This window comes from Montipora capricornis, chromosome 8 (assembly GCF_036669925.1).
Source record: "Montipora capricornis isolate CH-2021 chromosome 8, ASM3666992v2, whole genome shotgun sequence".
In the NCBI taxonomy this organism is placed as follows: Eukaryota; Metazoa; Cnidaria; class Anthozoa; order Scleractinia; family Acroporidae; genus Montipora; species Montipora capricornis.
In genome coordinates, this window is record NC_090890.1 from 44,369,619 (window position 1) to 44,389,882 (window position 20,264).

General features: G+C 39.4%; 2 protein-coding genes across 3 annotated transcripts in view; one reads left to right on the plus strand and one right to left on the minus strand.

Annotated features, from left to right (window-relative positions):
- Positions 1 to 981: 981 nt before the first annotated feature.
- On the minus strand, positions 982 to 20,156 carry LOC138059850 (uncharacterized). The gene is made up of 7 exons (XM_068905482.1): positions 19,905 to 20,156; positions 17,975 to 18,259; positions 16,805 to 16,898; positions 14,784 to 14,849; positions 14,240 to 14,271; positions 9,793 to 10,053; positions 982 to 5,483 (listed from the first exon to the last, which is right to left on the minus strand). The coding sequence occupies exons 1-7, from the start codon at positions 19,981 to 19,983 to the stop codon at positions 3,937 to 3,939; spliced, it is 2,364 nt and encodes a 787-aa protein (XP_068761583.1). The 5' UTR covers positions 19,984 to 20,156; the 3' UTR covers positions 982 to 3,936.
- The window catches only part of LOC138059851 (rho GTPase-activating protein 44-like), a 28,867-nt gene continuing 28,383 nt past the window's right edge, over positions 19,781 to 20,264 (plus strand). The window contains exon 1 of one of the 2 annotated variants that reach the window (XM_068905483.1): positions 19,781 to 19,877. In XM_068905483.1, the coding sequence (XP_068761584.1) occupies positions 19,819 to 19,877 (59 nt within the window). In that variant the 5' untranslated portion in view covers positions 19,781 to 19,818. The remainder of the gene's footprint in view (positions 19,878 to 20,264) is intronic. The other variant, XM_068905485.1, reaches the window with a different exon arrangement.

Genomic DNA, 20,264 nt, shown 5'->3' on the forward strand with positions numbered 1-20,264 from the left:
TGAAGGCTGTAGCCTGACAGCCGAAAGCTCGAAAGTTTTTAACTGTATATAGCCAGTGAACGTTTTTTATAATAATTTTTTAATATGCCTTCTATATTGTTATTGCGCATACGTTCTCCGCATCTCTAGATAATCGGATTTCCTATCGCCGATGCTCACTAATGCAGGCATATTTTTGCGCGGTTTAAAACTATGCAGATAAAGTAGATCTTCGTAAGTACTCTTGGTATCCAAAAAGAAAATTGGGGGTAACCACGCATTCTTTAGAGATAATTGAGCTTCATTTTGAGAAAGAACGCCATACATTGCTTTGTATTTTAAAGCTTTTTACAAATATTGTTCATGAATTATCTTTGAAAAATGCGTGGTTACCCCCAATTTTTTTTGGATTTCAATAACACTTGTTAAGATCTACCTTTCCTGCATAATCACAAATCGGGGCGAAAATACCTTAGAATTAGTAGGCACCGTCCTTAATGATGACTGTGGCATACTCCTGAATGAGGATTTAGTCGTAGTTCGGATGCTCTACCATAGACCTACAGAAGACTTCAAGTTAGGGAGCGCAGAAGCTCAGCCGTTTAAGAGAGGCAGCGCGATCAAGCGGTTAAGTGCGCTTGTGCGTCCCGAAATCCCGAGTTCAAGACCCGTTCAGATTTCTCAGTGAGTCTGACCCTGGTTCAGCTTCCTCGGCTAAAACTGGTTTGCCTCCGGCCAGTTAGGATTCTTAAAAACAGATGTCATTCTGTTCTGTTTTAATAGCACTGAAACCCCACATGGGCATTGTGTCACTAAGTGCGTATGTATACATTCAACTGACTATAGGTGACATAATACAACAAGAGTCTTTTACTCTTGAATACAACTAATACAGAAATGTCGAATAAATGGCATTTCCACAAATGTTTAAAGGAGATAGGGAATCTTCCGTCGGCCCTGTTAAGGTATGAAGAGATTTTATTTTCAATGATGACACCAGGCTTACCCGAGTTTAGAATTTTATTTTTGCCATGGAATGCCATGCTGCCACTTCATGCAATACACAATACGGTATGAAACTAAATTATTTTACAAATTGTCAATAATTTCGACAGCTTTTCGAAGCATTATTTTAGATATTCCCATACAGCATTAAGTCATATTCGTAAATTACATTGACTAAATAAATGATTGCGAATCTTGATTTAAGCCCTCTGTTAAGATACGTTTTTTCCCCGATACACCAGTCTTTCAAGTGAATTACATGCATGCCTTTTTTGACGACGGCTACGAGAGCGCCACTAAAAATAGGATCTGCAGGCCCTGCATGTACGTTTTACATTTTGGTACATTTCTTTGCAGTTCTCGTCCAGACAACAACAGTAAATAGTATCGCGATCTTCTTATAGTTTTGCCTATGCCCGAGCCGTCAATATTTCGTGGTATTGCCGTCTCACTTTTGCGGCCTGTGATTGGTTCTAATGTTGAAATTGACGTCGTTAACGTTGACGTGGGAGAAAATATATTCCGTATTGGAATACGGAAATACGGAATACGGAAATATATTTTCGTCTCAAAATCGCAATTTGTTTTTAGAGAGGTAAAGGCCCTGTCCACACGTATCCGGATATGTTTCAATCCGCAAATTTTTCTCTGCGGAATCAAAAATTTTCACGTCCACACGTAACGTGTTTCAATCGAATTTGCCCGTCCACACATATCCGGATTCCTTTTAGTATCCAGGACTCCTCTGTGACTATTGTCAACAGAGCATGCGCCATCTGGCACGCGAGTTAGCGACAAGATCGTCCAGCTGCCACGTTGAATATTTACCTGGTGAAGACTGGATCTCAGTTTGTAACGTCATCACATTCGAAAATATCCGGATTCCACCGTCCATATTCCAATTTCTATGCGTACTTTGGAGAGCGGAGTAAACAAAATATCCGGATTCGTGTAAACAGGGCCCCAGCAAAGACGATGGATACGGCAACAACAAAGCCACTAAGCAAGAATATTAATGGTTAAAATTGAAAGAATATCGTGCTGTACGTGCAGGACGAATTTGCGTGCTTTTCTTTGCCGTACTCCACAAAACAACAACGCGAAATCATCAAAGTTTAGGTTTTCAGTGACAACAAGTGAACATATAACCGTGAATTTTTAATTTAAAACCGTCGGAACTCATCCAGTTACACAGGATAGTTCGCCCGTATTGCACGACGTGAACAAGACAGAATAACCGCGAAATACTTGCGATAGCGCTCAGTCATATTTTGGAGTGACGTTTTCGTTGACATTGCAGTTGTTCTTGCTCCCAAATAACCAGTTTCGAGGTTATATAACAAGGTAAACGCGAGCACCTGACGACAAATTTTCAAACTTCTCTCCAAACATCCATCCGTTTCATACCAGTTTTATTCACGTAACACTTGGATTGATCGCAAACTTATCACAGTAACGGGAAATAAACCTTTTAGACAACGTTCTCGTAGCCGCCGTCGTTTGTAGGAGCAGTCGCAAAAAGCAAATTGTTAATTTTTCTTTGCTGAATCTGTTACCTTTTTGAGTGTGAAGTTATTCTGCATCAGTTCCAGATGCTCAAGTTTAACACTGGCCTGCCAGGTTTGCCTTGAAAATCTTACAGCTGAACGTTGCGCGAAAATCAAATTGGTCAAATGCATAGTTTCCGTGAAATAAACGGCTGTAACCTCTTTTTACCTTTTCTGAGAACTAAACCAGCGACGATGAAACGAGAAGGTTAAAGATGGACCCAACTACTCACTACTCTAGTTATCACTTCGTGCCGGAATCCGGTAACTTTAAACGCATATTTGAGCCTGCTCAAACTGTGATACCGGCGCTAAAGCTGTTGACACGTATTAAGGGTAACTTCAGATTAAAATCATCCTAAGACTATTCAGAAACCCCTTCTTTCTCGTCTAATCATGATCAGTCAGGAAACACCCAAACTATGAACTCCATTAAACACTGAGTCCAGCTCAACACAATCTATACGAACCAGTCGTATACAGACGCATTATTTTGTTAACACAACTATAGTTGGATGTTTCTTGCTGAGTATTCTTGAGTACATTATCTTTGATAACTTAAGAATATCATAAATTACCTGCGTGCTAGTAGCATGATGCATTGCGACCTTCGCTTCAAATATCACAATTTCAGTCACCTCGTTGTCAGTTCAATGAAGTTCGGTGAAGTCACGGTAAAAGTCTCGCCCCTCCCACCTCCCCTGGTGGCGGTCGATGGTATATCCTACATTTTACTCGCCTTTAGCCCTGGCAGTCGCGGGTATCCTCCCATAACTTAGCTTCCCGCGTCAGGGCCATTGTATGCAGTGAGAATGATTTACTGTTTTCAAAGAACTTTGCATTATAATATAGGCAGTCTGTAACGTCAACTCGGAATTAAACCCATTTCTCTTCGTAGATCAAATTACAACTAGTGCTACAACTTTCGGGAACCTCTAAAAAAGTGACTTTGAAGGAGAGATTTTGGCGAACGAAATAACTGGTTTTAGACAAGTGCAGATAAATATTGAGCGGAAACGGTTACTGAAGTGACCAGACTCACGTACCGAGATTCCTACCAACATTACATGCTACTCAAAACATTATCACTCAACTACAAGCATGAATGTGCAGTACCGGTGATGAACCGCGTCATGGGTTTGAATACATCTCCTTTCACGGCAATTCACGCATCTCTGACCAGTGATTCTGACGCCAACACGCTTGGGTAAGACACTGTTCTGGGAATGGCCCTTTGTGCATGCAACTGTATTATGGAAAAGTGACAAACTTGTTGAGACCGTCGATCTATTGTCACTGATCAAGGTTTTCCTTAAACTAAAAACTCGCTCGAAACAAATGCATTAAACATTTGTGGCAGCCAAGAACTTTAAAAAAGTTCATCTTCAGGTGGGGCGTTTGCAAACTAAACAGCTGGAACGCCGTCGCCCGACGGTCGGAACTGCTCGGCTGTATCTCGAGTTTGCAAGTTTTTAACGAAGACTGCGCTGTCGTAAATGTGTACCTTTGTTGGTGGGTCTCTGAAATCATGATCTTCATCATCTTCTATAGCTTCATTGAATAACTCCGACAGCCTAGCGTTGCTCTGAACAGAACACTCGTCCTCTTCGATACTACATGTAGGTGAACTGTCCGAGACGAGCAGCACATTCTCTTCCTTATTAGTGGAATACTCTTCTGATTGACTCAGTTCAAAAGCTCTCTCAACTCTTTCTACCGAAGAAAAGTTCTTTGTTGGGAAGTCCGGGTCTGTGTAACTTTCGCGAGGGTATTCAGTGTCGAGATCTTGGTCTTCCTGTCCCGATATGTCAGATACTAGGTCTGCTGGTCTTGCATATCCTGAACTTGTCTCCGAAATGACACTGTCCCTGACGTTATCTGGCAACAGTTCCAAGTAAGTGTGAACGCTGGCTCGCTTGAAATCTTCGTTTTCTCTTAAATCCTCGCATTTGCCTATGCTAGACCCCGAATCTTCTATGTCGGAAACCTTCTCCTTACATTTGCTTTCCTCGCCGAGAGAAGCCACAACTAGACCCTGTATTTGACTTATCCTGACCGACGCATAAGGCGAAGTAGGATCTTCTGATCCCGCAAAACTGGACGATACACCACTGTCTCTATTATCATTCTCCAAATTAGAACAACGAGAATCACCTTCTGTTATGGATAATTCATCATCGCTCACAGTTGCGTATAAATTTTCGCCACTGCAAGTATCCATCGGTCCTTCGCTTCCTGACCTTGCGCTGACCTCACTCGGAGAAGCAACTCCTCCACTGTTTTCGAAAAGACTCGAGGTTTTTTCGTCCGCACTGCCAAGGCTTGCATAATACGGTTCCTTCTCGTTGATATCATCACTCTGACTGCTGTGTACACTTGCATACGGGTGATAAATATCGATATCATATGTTGCCCAGTTGACATCCCTCAACAGCATAAGAGTGTCCAGGGACTTCGAATGTCTATGACAGAGATTGGACTTTCGCACATGCGCCGTATGAAGAGTGTCTGATTTATCCAGGCCATCGATGGAACCCTTTCTTTGCGGTTGAACGAGCGGCTGCGTTTTCACGATTTTGTTGAAAGTTCCGCCAAAGCTTGAAGACTTTACAAGCACAGGGTGTGGCCGTAAGGGGTTCGCCTTCAGATGGCAAGGAAACGTTTTGCCTTTTCCCTTACCGTGTGGCAGAGCATCAAAAAACCTCAGACGATCAAGGCTTTTTGAAAAGCGTTTGCTTGGAGCAGGAGGGAGCGGCCTGTTTTGAAATAAGCTGGACACGCTTTTTGTTCCGGAACCAAGCGCCGCGGTCCTCAATTCTCGCACAAAGTCTTCTGGCGACGACGATCCGTTGACCCTTAACTTAGAAGCGTCGAGTTCATGAAGGTCCTTGGTGGATGACAGCACTCTGGGTAGAGTGTGAACATTCAATTTCCTCCCATCCAGAAGATCTCCTGCCAAAATGAAAAATGTCGCTGTGTTAGAAAAAAAGGGAAGAGACCTAACCAACTCTTTAAAGGCTTTAAAAAAATAAAATTAAATTAAATTAAAAAACTAAACTAGTGAGCAGCACTCTGCGAACTGTGTCTGTAAAACTTGTTTATTCTCCGACGCGTTTCGTCTAGCTAACGTAGACTTCTTCAGGGAGTTTTACAATAATACATTAAACGCCTGTATTTAAGGCATATCTGACGGCAAACATGACGGTCACCAACATTAATTAGCTAAAACCGTGGCCCCACAACATTGTTTCTCACGCTTTGCCATAATATTTCACAGCTGCGCCTGCTCCCTGTCGGAAATCCAGTCAAACCTTAATTAATGTTGGTGGCCGTCACTTTTGCCATCAGTTATGGCGTTTAATGTACTAATGTAAAACTCCCTGAAGAAGTCTACGTTAGCTCAACGAAACACGTCGGAAAATCAGTGTTCGTACACTTTTTCAGACCAAAAATTCAAGGACTTTTCAAGGACTTTCAAGGGCCATTTTTTGAAATTTCAAGGACCTCTTTTTTACTTCCGTCGAAGAATTTACCCATGGAAATAGTCTGACAGTACAATTCTTGCTCATTTTCCGTAACGTAGATGCGTGAAAATAATGCAAAGGAACTGGTAACCATTCTCGACCCCACTGCTCGTCGCGTTTGTATGACATGACTTGAGTTGCTGATTATTTTCACTGAAGTTTTCAAAGATTAAAAATTTGGGTCAGAAAAAAAATCAAGGACGTTTAAGGACCAGGAATGAAGAGCAGAGATTTTCAAGGACTTTCAAGGACTTTTAAGGCCTTGAAAATGTACTCTCAAAATCCAAGGGTTTTCAAGACGCGTACGAACCCTAGAAAATAAACAAGTTTTACAGATACAGTCCGCAGAGTGCTGCTCACTAGTTTCGATTTCTAATTTTTTTTACAATTATCGAGGTAAAAGAATGAAATAACTTGCCCTTATACTTACGAAAGATTGACTCTCTGAGTAAGTTCAGTTAAATCATTCGAATCAACACATATGGACAGATTCAGTCAATCTCAGCATATTTAATAGAGGGGAATGGTTTGGAAGCTCGGCAAATATCCAAGGAGCAAACAAAGATACCAAGAGTTAGGTTGGAAAGTCCACGACCGTGCACAATCTTTTGTTTTGTGCTCATACACTATGCATGAATTACTTAACCAACACGTTTCTATTGGTTAGTTCCTCAGTACGGAGTAAACAACTATTGTGTTTTGTGCACGGTCAAGGCCAAAAAAGAGAACAAAAACCTACAACAAAGAAATTTGTGGGGTTTCATAACCATTCCCCTCTATTAACTATGATCTCAGTGACTTTTTTACCAATTACTATTATATGGTTCTGTCTCACAAGGACTGGGAACTACCGAATTCAAGAATTTGATTGGCTGAAATCGATATTGACCGCGGTCTATATTTTCCCATCTAGACCGGCATCTAGACTGGTAATGTTTTGTGGTGAAAAAGTTGCAAACTATAATGCAAGAATATTGAATATTTTCTTCTACCACTATTTATTTATGGAAGTGCCATGGAGTGCCAAGGAGGACGAGCAAACTCTGGAAGAATTAAGTTCAGCTCATCTCCACTCATGGCTGTTCGCAAAGAAAATGTCAGTTAGTACAAACCGGTTACATTAAACGAATTAACTTGATCTTGTTTGCCATATAATAAACATTTTATTAACCGATCTTAGTCGGTCTGTATGGGAGAATCTTGACCTCGGTCGTGCGTACAGACCTCACTGTACTCACGACCTCGGTCAAGATTCTCCCATACAGACCTCCTGCTCCGTTAATAAGAGCTAATTATTACCTATTATCTGTACATAGCGCCAATAGCGTCATGTAAAGAGCTTTCTGTTTTCTGTTTGTGGTGACCATGTAAGGAATTATCAAATCATGATCTTGTTTGAGGTTGCTCCTCAGCTTCAATACAGTCGTTTATTTTCCCTTGTAATTTCATTGGGAAGTCGTTAATATACTAACCCCTTACTAACAGAGCGCGAGGGCCGTACTGGGGAAAGATATTGACCCGAGGTCATGGCAGTACGGACCGAGGTCCGTACAAAAGTGACTGAGCGCAAGTTCCCGCTGAGGGACAACAGTCCTCAGTACGGTCCCGAGCAAGAGAGGTTAGAAAGTTGTTTATTGTATTCTTTGAGCGATCGGACACTTCTCCAACTGTTGAATATCGTAAATTCCGTTTTCCATCCGCGAATTTTGAACGGTAACCTTTCACAAATAAAAGTTAATTCCGCTTGCAATAAGTGTACTGTTGCGAAGAAAAAATTGAATTTCGCTTTTAAAAACTTTTTGTGTTTCGCTCAACTTGAATTTCCCGAGAGAGAGTGAGAGAGAGAGAGAGAGAGAGAGAGAGAAAGACGGAAACGTAGCGTTTCCATGGTAATGGTCCGTATTGCTAAATCCCGACTGACAACCAGCCAATCAGATTGCTCCATTTAGTCTAAGAATTGTTTGCCATATAATAAGCGGTAGTAGGGCTAAAGCTCACATGGTTCATATGGGGTAGAAACCTAGCACTTCACATTACACTCTAATCAGTTCAGCCTCTTCAAATATAAGTGCTACACGGCCACCGCCTGCATTGCCTTGACTTTAACATCTTCAGTTCCCACGGCCTGCTCCCGTCTGACCTTGTAGCTCAGTCAGTAGAGCAGCGGTGATCTAACCCAAAGGTCGTGGGTTCAATTCCCAGCCTGGTCAGAGTTTTTCTCTGTCCTTGTGTGGGTCCATTTCCATTAGTAGGGCGAACGCTCACATGGTTCATATGGGGTAGAAACCTAGCACTTCACATTACACTCTAATCAGTTAAGGTGTTGTTACATAGCTGAATTTTTCCCCCAACAGCTGCACTTTGGGGAAACATTGCAATTCTCGGGAAACAAAATAACTGTTTTCCTCGAGACCAGTAATTAAGTGTTAAGTATTTAAGGAGAGGTTAAATAGAACGTGTCAATGGGTTCTGACACCTAAACGGAAAGAAAAAACCGGCTGCCTTTTTTAAAAGTGTGCTAGATTCGAAATCGAGGGCACCAAAAGACAAGCCAGTTTGGTGGTGAAGGTGAACTTTGAATCCCAGGCAACCACGTGAAAATTTAACGCCCTTGCGAATAAGCTAAAGACCACATTATTGCTAGACCTATTCTCCCAGTCATCGCTGCAACACCTAGAGAACGGTTTTGTGATTAAAAAAACAGAACACCTTCGCGATATGACATACAGATTTAGCATACAAACTTTAGGTGAAACGGCAAAAAGAGAACAGCAGTTTGCTGCTTGCAAAGCATGGAAATTCTCGTAGTCTAACTTTTTTCTGAGCATATAGCAGGAGAAAAATGAGCCAAAATCAAACGAATTTTCTTTATTTTTCTTTATTGCGATGCTCAGTCAAATAATTCTATCACATCGACATATAAACATCAATATATAAAGTTGCCAAATAACAAAGACACTCCTGGTTACGATGCTGAATAGTCAAATATACAGTTGTGTGCTTAGTTACCTGGCCTATGAATGAAAGTGAGGCTGGAGTTGACCTTGTTTTGATAGAAACCTCACTGCTTTTTTTATGTAAATTATTACTAATTAGCATGACATCATCATTAACATAAGAAAAGGAGGGAGGTCTGTATCATAACAAGGTCATCACCAGCCTCACTTCCATTTAAAGGCCAGGTAACTAAGCACACAACTGTAGAGAGGTCTATTGGATTGGACTCCCTTCCAGATGCCTCGGGCCCAGACAAGACAACGGATTGGATTGAGGAGAGGAGAGGGTCAATGGAATATATAATTGACAGTAGTTTAGAGTACAGTACTGTAAGGACAATAGGTGTGTACCATGCCACATTCGCTGTCAATATACTGTTTTATTATATGACTCACTCCATGAGTGGGCAAGATGAACCAAATCCCACACTTTGATTGGCTACCTGAGCTGCGTGCAAGATGGAGCTATTTTGCCCGCTCGGGATTTCTTGCTTGGTTCCGCAAGATCAAAGATCATTTTTTGGTGTTTTATCCCATATAATAAATCCTTTATCAACCAAGCATGAGTTCAAGATGGACGGGTATTGGCCTCGTTCTTTTTTTGCGTGTTCGTGGGCTGAGAAGATAAACATGCAAAAAAAGAACTTTACCAATATCCAGCCATCTTGACCTCATGCTTGGACAATAACCCATATATATTGTTCACATACACAAAATAAAGATCCTCTTATACATTTGTACCTTCACTTAATGTGTTGGTGACTTCATCATTGACTGAACTGTAAATATGATCTTTTCTGCCAGTCCTGGGCAGTGCGTTGCCTTGAAACTCGTCCTTAACTTTCCTTCTTTGCTTTTTGGTTTTACTATACTTCACAACTTCTCTGCGTTCATCAGTTTTGGGTGCGACTTTTTTGGTTCCAATGTACACTCGCTGCACACCCAATGAGTCCAATGGAATCTCATAGATTTGCAGTTCTGGGGTCCCTGGCTCTTGGTCAGCTATGAAAGTAAGCAAGTGGTTGGTGGTTGATATGAACAACCAAAGGGAAGCCGACATACGAGTGAGGACAACGTACGAGCCAGCAAGCCACGTGAGTCATGGATGCAAGCCATGGCTACAAGCTGCGAATCATGCAAGCCATATGCATGGTGCGAGCCATGGTGAGTCACGTGAGTCAACATGCAAGTCACACATTTATTGAAAGCTAACCGCTTTAAAATGGGTGCTTAGACTTAAAAACTGTTTATCAGCACTATCTGATATCATATAGGTGCTTAGACTTAAATGTGAAATTTGCATGGCTCACAAGACTTGCTACATGTGTAGCTTGCAGATTGTCCAGCCCCCGACATACAGCTAGAGTACCTAATTTAAGTATTTGAAGGCAAAGGTGGAATTTGCCTTTCCTTTTTTAATAACAATCATTATTACTGGGTTGCCAAACCCAGTCGGAATCTCGGTCTCATTTCGTGGGTTTTTTTGTTATTTTTTTCCGTGTCGGGAAAAGTCTTGCCTGTCACTCCCCTGCTAAGTGGTGTCTTTGTGCATAGAGCCTTCTGTGCGTATTTTGTTAGGTTTGAGGGGGCTGGGGTAATGCGTAACTTGCTCTGCACAATTAACCTGTAATGGCGTCGAAAGTCATTGTAACGCGAATGGCTTTTTAGTACATCTTTAAGGATGGAGCTCAGGAATGGAACGTCAAGACAGGCGGTGAAACATAAAGATCTGGAATCTTAAAAAAGCGACGAGCAATGGACTTCGACAGCGTGAATCTTTCGCCCGTCGAGCCGAAATCAAAATATGCTGTACTTCTAATATTTCGCCAAGGTGGTGTTACGTACAACACTGAAACCAAATGGAAATTTCTCTGGTAACTTTCGGGTTCAACAAAGACAGAGAAGGAATCGAACACCACAAGTAGATCTGTGATCTCTGTTGTGTGTCTCACAGTGTTTACTGAAGTCGCATCTATTTAAAGTTTGCCTGTTTGTACGGCAAGTAACATTCATTTTGTACTCAACTCTGCAAAGGTTAAAAAAAAATGGAAATGTGGCAGTGAAAAATTACTTGAATGAAAGCTTGTTGTCTCTTTTGTGCTTTATTATTTACGGTCAAGGTTCTTTCGAAAAGGGTTGAATGTGAACTGTCAGAAATTTTTGTGTTTCGCTTGCACGCACGCAACTGAAATAGGAAGGGTTTCTTGCCTCTTATAGCAAATATGTTGCTTGTTTCAAGAAATGTTTCGGTGGAAAATATTTCAGTGAAATTTCCAGCTTTTGTAAATTTGTCATGTTGTGTAATTTTCGAGCTTAGCAAATTTGCATACATTTGCTGAAATGTGATACGGGGAGAATTTTTGTGGTAACGCATAAGTCACGAAAATAAACAGGTCTGTTGGAAGCGTGCTTGAGTTTCAACAAAATGACCCCCAAAATCGGCAAAAGATTGTGACGCTGATGAATAATAAAGTAGCTGCTATTACCAAAACGATGGAATTACCTGGTGATAAATAACCTTGTCTTGGAGAGTAAATTTTTGATTTTCCAGAAACAATGGTCAACCTCTGAGAGTTGGGCGATTGTGATCTTTGTGTTGAATTTGCACATTTCTTGTCAAAATTTATAACAATCGAAAGAAAAAGAAAACTAACAAAAACAAAAACCCGGTAGCTTGGCATCATTTGATACAGATGCTTCACTGTTTCGCGAGTAAACATGCCGCGGGAAATTAACGCGGTAACTTGATCACTGCGCCCGCTGAATTTGATGTGCGATTTACTCGGTGCAGCCAAACTTGTACAATTACAACAAAACAACTAAAATCTCCCAAACTGTTTTTCGCTGATGGTAACTTTTTATATTCGTGGTTCAAATTTAATGTTGTTTTCATGTCGTAGATTTTGTTACCGATGGCAAAATATTTTATGCTCGATCGACCGTCCTGAAACTTCCTTCTGCTCTTCTTAAAAATTGTGTATCCATATTTATTTACTTTTACATCAATATTTGTTTTGCATAAAGCAAGCTAACAAAATCTGTATCTTGCTTGGTTCGCATTTGATAGCATTAAAATATAATTTTCGGTCCTTTGCTTCTGTTACTGAGTGGTATATTTCTTAAGTCGCTCAGCTTTCAACATTTGTTTACAAAGCTGTCAGATGCTGTCAGTGCACGCTTACACTTGTGGTGGAAAGAAGTTGCATGATCAACATGTCAGCCCAGAAGCCAATGTTTCTCGATTCCCTTTTATTTTCTTCAGTCTCTCTGGGTTCAGTACTTTGCTAGTAACCACATGTCGTCTCAAGGGGCTATTTATCTAAGACTTCTACCATGGCGCTACAATGATAGACAATACCAAAACAATATCGTGTAATGTTAGACCTACATATTACGCAAAGACAACTGTCAACATGTCATCCCAGAAGACTATGTTTTTCACTTCCCATTTATTTTCTTCAATCTTTCTGGGCTCAGTACTTTGCTAGTAACCACATGTCTCCCCAGGCTATTTACCGAAGACTCCTACCATGGCACTACAATGATAGACTATACCAAAACAATATCATGCACTGTTAGAGCTACATATTACGCAAGGACAACTTGAATCTCCTGGAAGACAACCCACAGCTCAGTTGGCATTATGGAATAAATCGCTGTGTTACTTCACTACCACACGTAAGCAATGCGTGTCAATTTTTTTTAAAGAGGACAGGAATTTCTTCTTTCTGACAAATGATTAATTAATAGGCCGGTAGCCAGGTTTTTAACCTCAGAAAAGGATCTGTTTCGTCGTACGAACGTGTGAGGACCTGTGAGCCAAAGGGCCTCTGCTGGTATGACTTCTGGTATGATCAAAAATAAGACACAAACAGCAGTGATAAACATATTGAACTTGTTCATTTTAACTATGACTTGACGTTTCGTATGTGCTCTACATACATTTTCAAAAGTAACCGTTGAAATTTAAAACAGCTATTTATATATAACAAAGCGGATGAGGGGACTGGAACCTAGATTAAGCAAATACTTAACAGTAAAATATATAATAATAATAATTATAATATTAATAAAAACAGAAAAGATTAATAAAGCATCAGCATTTCACTTCCGACGTTGACGTTGAAAGCTGGCTCAAGTTCTTGAATAAAGAAGGTCTCTTTTATTTTACAATGATAGTCAGTTTTGCCCTTCGCTAAAATATCAAAATGATCCCACTTAATGTTATGTCCAGTTGCCTTGACGTGGTCAGCAATGGCTGAAGTATTGTCATTTTTAGCTAGGGCCTTAAAATGTTCGGTTTTTCTACCGTAAAGCCGCCGTTTAGTTTTACCGATGTAAAAACCATTACAATCCCAACAATTTGCTCTGTAAATAACTCTGGATTGTCGTGAACGATTAATACGGTCCTTGTAAGGAAAGAAAGATTTTATACATCGAGTGGTATGACTTCTGGTATGACTTCTGAGTGCCCCCCCCCCCCCCCGCCCCCCAACTTGAAAAAAATTGCGTGGAACGCTGCACGTACCACAGGCAACCCAGTGTACCCTCACGGAGGGTCTAGTTGACATCACTTCACGGTGGCAATATTGGTTTTCCAAAACAATGGAATGGCAGCCATGATGGTGTTTAACGTTCTTGATCAGAGGAAAGTAAAAAAGCAATTTGCGCATTCGTAGTACAGTTTTGATTTATATATATTTCAGAATTTCTAATTAGTTGTCACCTTTCAACATATGCAAACTTGCTGTGGTAAATAAATTCCAAGAATAGTTGCATACCTACATTAAAATCAGTATGCGAGATAACTTAACACGCGAAGTGCAAATCACTAAATAATCCTCTGGGAACTGAGCTCTATTATCATGCAAACGATTTCTTTTGTTTCGGTGATCACATAAGTGAAAACACTCTATACCATAGACCTCTTTACAGTTGTGCGTTAAGTTACCTGACCTTTAAATGAAAGTGAGGCTGGTGTTGACCTTGTAATGATACAGACTTTCCTCATTTGTTTATGTTAATGATGTTGTTGTTATGCTAATTAGTAAGAATTTACATAAGAAAAGCAGCGAGGTTTGTATCAAAACAAGGTCAACTCCAGCCTCACATTCATTCATAGGCCAGGTTACTAAGCACACAACTGTAAAATGGACTATTGATAATGGTTGCACACTTTATAACTAACCGGCTAAATTATCCAGGAGAAACTCAGACTCCCTGTGAAAAACAAAAGATGGAGCAAAAAATATTCAGTGTAAAAAAAAAATACAGGAAAATAAACAATTATAACAATAACATCACTTAATAAGGTAAGATCATCTGAGTATTTGCTTACTTATTGTTTCCCTCAGAAGGACTGTTCCTGATAATATTGACTAACATAATTTGACAGCAATGGCAGAAGTCATAATAATTAGCTTACCAGCAACAAACGTCCCCTGAGAACTGCACTCAACAGGATATTATTTTATCAAAGAATAGTCACTCCTAGATGCTCCCTTAGCCTAGCTAGTTCACAGGCAATCTCTCAGTATAATAATTTACTATTATTAAAGCAACGCAACTTCACTTTAATAATCTGAAAAATGAGACAAGGCAACAAGGTAATTCTTTAAAATAACAATGTCAAACCTGGCACAATCACATGCAAATCCAGCCTTCCAACCACAGGATGAAATCTTCCTTCATTTGAAAGTATTATTTTTAAGACGTTTTAATTAATAGCTTACCTTGTGAAAGCGGGGCTCAACTCCAGCTCGTTATCATCCCAGACCATATATGTACCATGGTTTTTCCTGCACACAAAAGGACCAAGATTCTACTGTTAAACAGCAATAAAATCAACTTTGTCAGTGTTTTAAACTAATCTACCAAACAGGTGCAATGAATGAGTCCTTGGGATAGATGTGGAATGCAGGACGTGGAACACAATGATTTTGGGAAAGACCAAAATTAAATATTGCCATCAATGCCCAGATCAGTTGATTTATAGGGAATTAAACAGATTTTCTATGAAACAAAGCACCTAAGCTAACAGTCCCTCCCCTGCCCACCCACCCACATGACTAGAAGTCGTAAAGACTCTTGTATAAGCCGCACCTTTTTAACCGCGAGGCCATGGGCCAAGCGCAGTTCTTGCTCTGCACGTTGTTTATTTTTTTTCGTTGTGTCGCTGCGCTGACCCAAACTTCCACTTGGCCATATAGTCAGTGGGACTTCAAATCATGCAACTTATGATGTTTATTCGCCAAAAGCTGTTAAAATGTTCATGTACTTAAAATGTTATGAATATTCCACTCTTAATTTAGTACAAAAGATACATGTATTGCCTTTCTGTGTTTTTGAACTGCTTGATTCGAAGCAAGTATTGATTACGTAAAAGGCCATTACGTCATCTATGGAACGTGTCGATGTTGCAACTTTCATTGGTAGGGAATTAACCATCGTACTAAAGATAGCCGTGGATAACATAATTCTTGAATTATGTGACTCGTGTGACTACTTTGCTAGCCCTTTACTCCTGTAAAAAACCAATTAAATTTAACTGAGACTTTTAAGAAAGAAAGCTGTAAGTTGTTAAAAGTGTTATTACTGTATCCTTCATACCCGTACATATCCCAAAGAAAGTTCCAGATTAATTAAGACCATTAAGTCATCAGAGATTTCACAACGGCTACGACTCGTGGTGCAATCAGAGATTTCACCTTGGCTATAAGTGATTGTGCAATAAGTTTGTGTGCAGTCGTTGCTTTCAGTTGTTGTGCTACAGATTGATCAGGTGATTTTGTGTCGATAGTCATCAGTGAATCAACAAGGACGTCTTTGGAATGTGCACTATATGTTGCAACTATAGTGGTAAGAAAACAGATAACTTTTCAAAGCGCGGTTATAAGAACTAAAAGATCTTCTTGTTGCTTAAGTTTTGGGCCAAAAATCACGGGTGCGGTTTATACACAAGACCATTGCTTTCAGAGGGAGTAAACTGGCTTGTAGGGATCACAAATTTAACTGAAAACCTTTGGTAACTAAAGATTAAACATATTGAAACCTGCTGTTGATCACTGCTTTCAGTAGAAGTGGTGGCTCCTAAAGGAGCTGTTTGTTTGCATCTTTAGGTTCTAAACCCGAATCTTGCTCACCACTTGCACTTTGCTTGAGCAGTTTAATTCTAATTGGCATGGAATCTCCGCTCCATTCCTCCACACAGCTGCTTACAATATTGTCTAAGACCAATCAGCTCAACACTGATTTCTCCACTACATGCAAGAAAATACCACACTATTCGGGAGAACTCACAAGGCAAATGGCCGACTGTTTCATTTGCCCTTCACTACGTGTTTGTCCATGGGGTTGTTAAACTCTTGTTTAGCATTGAACAAGTTTTTCTCTGATCAATGGCTTCCATATGTCTTGATAAACCGGCTGGGATTTTTTACAGGTCACAGGTCATTGTTTTACTAAATTAATACAGAAAAAATAATATCCTAAACATACCTGCTTTAGGCACAGGGAATAGGGAAATTGATTAAAAAGAAGCTTTTAAAAGGTATTTTCAGAGTTGACTGACTTATGAGTGCCATTTTGAAGTTCCTATTTTTTCCCAAATTCATGCTTGAAAGTTGGGGGTGCGGCTTATGCACGAGTGTGGCTTATACACGAGTCTTTATGGTATAATATTCTGGGACTCTCCTAAATGCACTGTAAAAATTTTATGTGCTCACTATATGCCCAGAGAATATGTAGCACTCACCATCTATTCATTCTTACGTAGAGCATAACTACCACAACAACAAGAAGAACCACTCCAACGGAAATGACTATGTACACCCAGAATGGAAAATCATCTGAAAAAAATGTAAAACAGACATTAAATAAAACCTACAGCGAGAAATGAACGCCAAAAAAAAAAAGACTGAAAGAAATTCAAACGAAAAAAATCCTTATTTTCTCAGATAACATGGTACTTTTTTACAATCTGTAATTTCATTGGAGTAGCATAGGATACAGCTCTGTTGTGTTTGGGATAAGGCTCTGTTGTTTCTGTTGCACTGTCTAATGGTTTTCTGCACCAATCACAAGAGCCATTGCAATAGCTACAACCTAATCCTATCTTCTTGCTTGCAGACCTTGAAATTATTATAACAATTCTGACACAAGCAATAATGTTTATTGCTGCAGGATCTTTTTGGATAATTTCATGTAATAGATGGTCCAGGCCTCCCTAATTCAAGCAGCCATTGTAGCACTTAAACACTTAAAACTTCTTATGTTTCTTCCTCTTGTTAAAGTATTAAATACACTGTAAATTATAAAAGCCAAAGAAGATTAAAGAACTTCAAATAATTGAAGAAACAGGAATTGTTTGAAAGTTTGTTGCTTTGGGATGGCCTAAAACAACCCTGCAGCAATAATTCCTTGGAACAGTATTATTATTCAAAGAATGTAAGCAAAAAAGAAAAGGATTTTTTCATTTTTTTACCTTGGATATTTAAAAGAATTGTGGTAAATTCTGAGCCTTAAATGGGGCACAAGTTCTACAGATGTTGACTTTGAGATTATAAACACAATGACTTATTAACATCTACTTCTTCCAGCAATTACCCACAGTCAAAGGTAAAACCAGGATGATACAAGTCAAAGTAAGTGTTTTTCTTTATCTGCAGGTGTTTCATTTCATTTCCTTCATGTCATGTTTGCACATTTTAATTTAAGGGAAATACACATGTACCAGTTAACCCATTCGGCCCTCAGGTACCCTCGGATGCCCCAAGTGGATGATTAAAATAATATTGTCTGGCATTAGACAGAGTAAAGTCTGTTAAGTATAGCTCCCACAGGAGTCAATGGCTTAATAAAATACATTTTATTTTCTTTTGTCTTGTTAGCTGAATTTTTTTTTTAAATCTACATCGTTCTGTACCTTGATCTCCAGTTTTGCCATCTACTTCCATACCAGGTTCAGTGCTATTTGGACCTTCCTTTATTCCACCAGATTGTCCTTGCATTGATGAGCTATTCATTGCTATTCCCTGATTTCTGTTCCTTCTTGAAGCTGAACTAAACATTGGGGGCACACTGGTGGGATAAGAAGCATCTTTCTTAGCTTTAAAGTCTGCAGGCGTAGTAGTCGGCATCAGCTGATTCACAATCCCATTACTTGCTGTTAGATTTGTTATATTGTTGAACGATGCTGTTGAATTACCCCCTGCAAAAAAGAAATAAAAAAATCGCCATGAACAATATCTGATGATATTGGTAAGTTTGGAAAGATTTACATTTGCATATCTAATAAAAAACTAGTTGCTGCTCTAGTAAATAACAGCCTCCATCACAGTACAAAAGGTTAATAATAATAATTACTAGGAGAGAGAGGCTGATCATATCTCATCTTATTTCACTTCAATTTATTAGTACACTTTGCTTATTATATATCCCACTTCAATTATTTTTCATCAATCTTTTGTTTAACTGGACAATATCAAGTCTTGCCCTCGTAGCAAATGTTTTCTGTTTATAAACATTGACGTCATATTGATATTGAGAGTCAAATTTGCCAAACATAGAATAATTAAGCTTATTACAGAAGTTATTGTTTCCACAGCCAAATATTAAGCTTTAGTTGTAATACTCTTTTATAATGGTGACATCATGCGAAACATGGTTTAAGTGCTTTGACTGCAGATTAATCCCAAACACCTAATGAAATAAAAACATCTTTTAATTGCTTTTTCAATTCTTTAATGGCATTGAAATAAAAAATCAGAAAGTGGAAAGAATGGAATAATCACTGAGTTAAAAGATTAACAAATTAATTACCCCTCCCTGAAAAATACGTTGGTGCTCACAACACATCACATTCAAGGGTATACTTGTCACAGGGAAAAAACATTAGGCTTCGAATTGCTTCCTTTCCTTCCTTTCTCAACTGGCTCTTTGTTCTTTGTTGCAATTGTTTAACATTAATTGGAGTTAAACATTTACACGTACACATTATCCTAATTTCGGTGAAAAAAACATCCATGAGTTGAGATCAACAATTTAAGAGAAAAACACGGAATCTTTTCTCTTTAGCAACGATAAGATACATGAAAGAATATAATCCTACCAACCGGTTTGTGCGGAAGTGGCAAAAGGAAATGAATGCCGGACACAAGTGAACATTATTTTAGCGATTTGGAACTCAGCCAACCCCGAAAAAAATGATGCAACAAAATAACGAAGAATGCTGTATACCAAAATTTATCGACAATTGAGCTTATAAATTCTTGGTAAACTTCGAAAGCTAAATGGCCGAAATTCGAAAAGGTCCATTTGAAAACATTGCTTATCCGCAAATTGACAAACATCGAGGTTCTGGTCATTTGAAATCAATTTAAAATGTCCCCTTAACTAGTTTATATGCGGATGCTCGACAAAAAATTAAAACTTAACTTTTCGATTTTATGATTCGTTTCAAGATGTGTATTCCCCGATTTTTCAAACGTAGAGAAATGCGGATTATCCAGAAAGATTACATAGGACAAACGAAAATTATACCGTCTCATTGTGTTACATTTACAAGAATAATGGTGCGAATTTCTGCCAAAGCAGGCTACCAATCACACCGAAATCGCGGTGAATACAATGCTAATATTTTTGGTGGGATTTATCCTCTAGTCCTGGCAAAATTTTGAACATTGACCTCCAATTTGTAACATTGGCTGCCACATAGCAACAATTTAATGATGATCATCACAAGATCTTTCCGCTCTTTTCCGCTACGATATGTTGTGTGAATCCCAAACAGCAGATAAACATGGCGCACAATTGTCCGCTTTCAAAAGGTAAGACGCTTAAAAACAAGTTCTTACCTTCGACAGTTTGGAGCATATACAGCAAAGACATCTGAAGAAATGCGAAGAGAGGAACCGGGGTCGCCATAACAATCATTCGTTAATTCATCAGGATATATGATTCCCGAAGGTTCAAAACCGGAATTTCCTCGCGTTTATCTTTATGCCGACGAAAAGAGAGCTTAATTACAAAATTGAACACACAACATCGTAGATGAAACACTTTGAAAATACCGTAGAAAATCTGTTAAAATCGATCTGGCGACGACTTGTTAGAAACGGTGTTACCCTTTGGGGAGGGGAGGGGTCTAGAGCCTTCACGGGTCACAAGAAATTTTAATGTTGGGCTTTGATCCTTCGCCTTTTCCCTGTCACAGG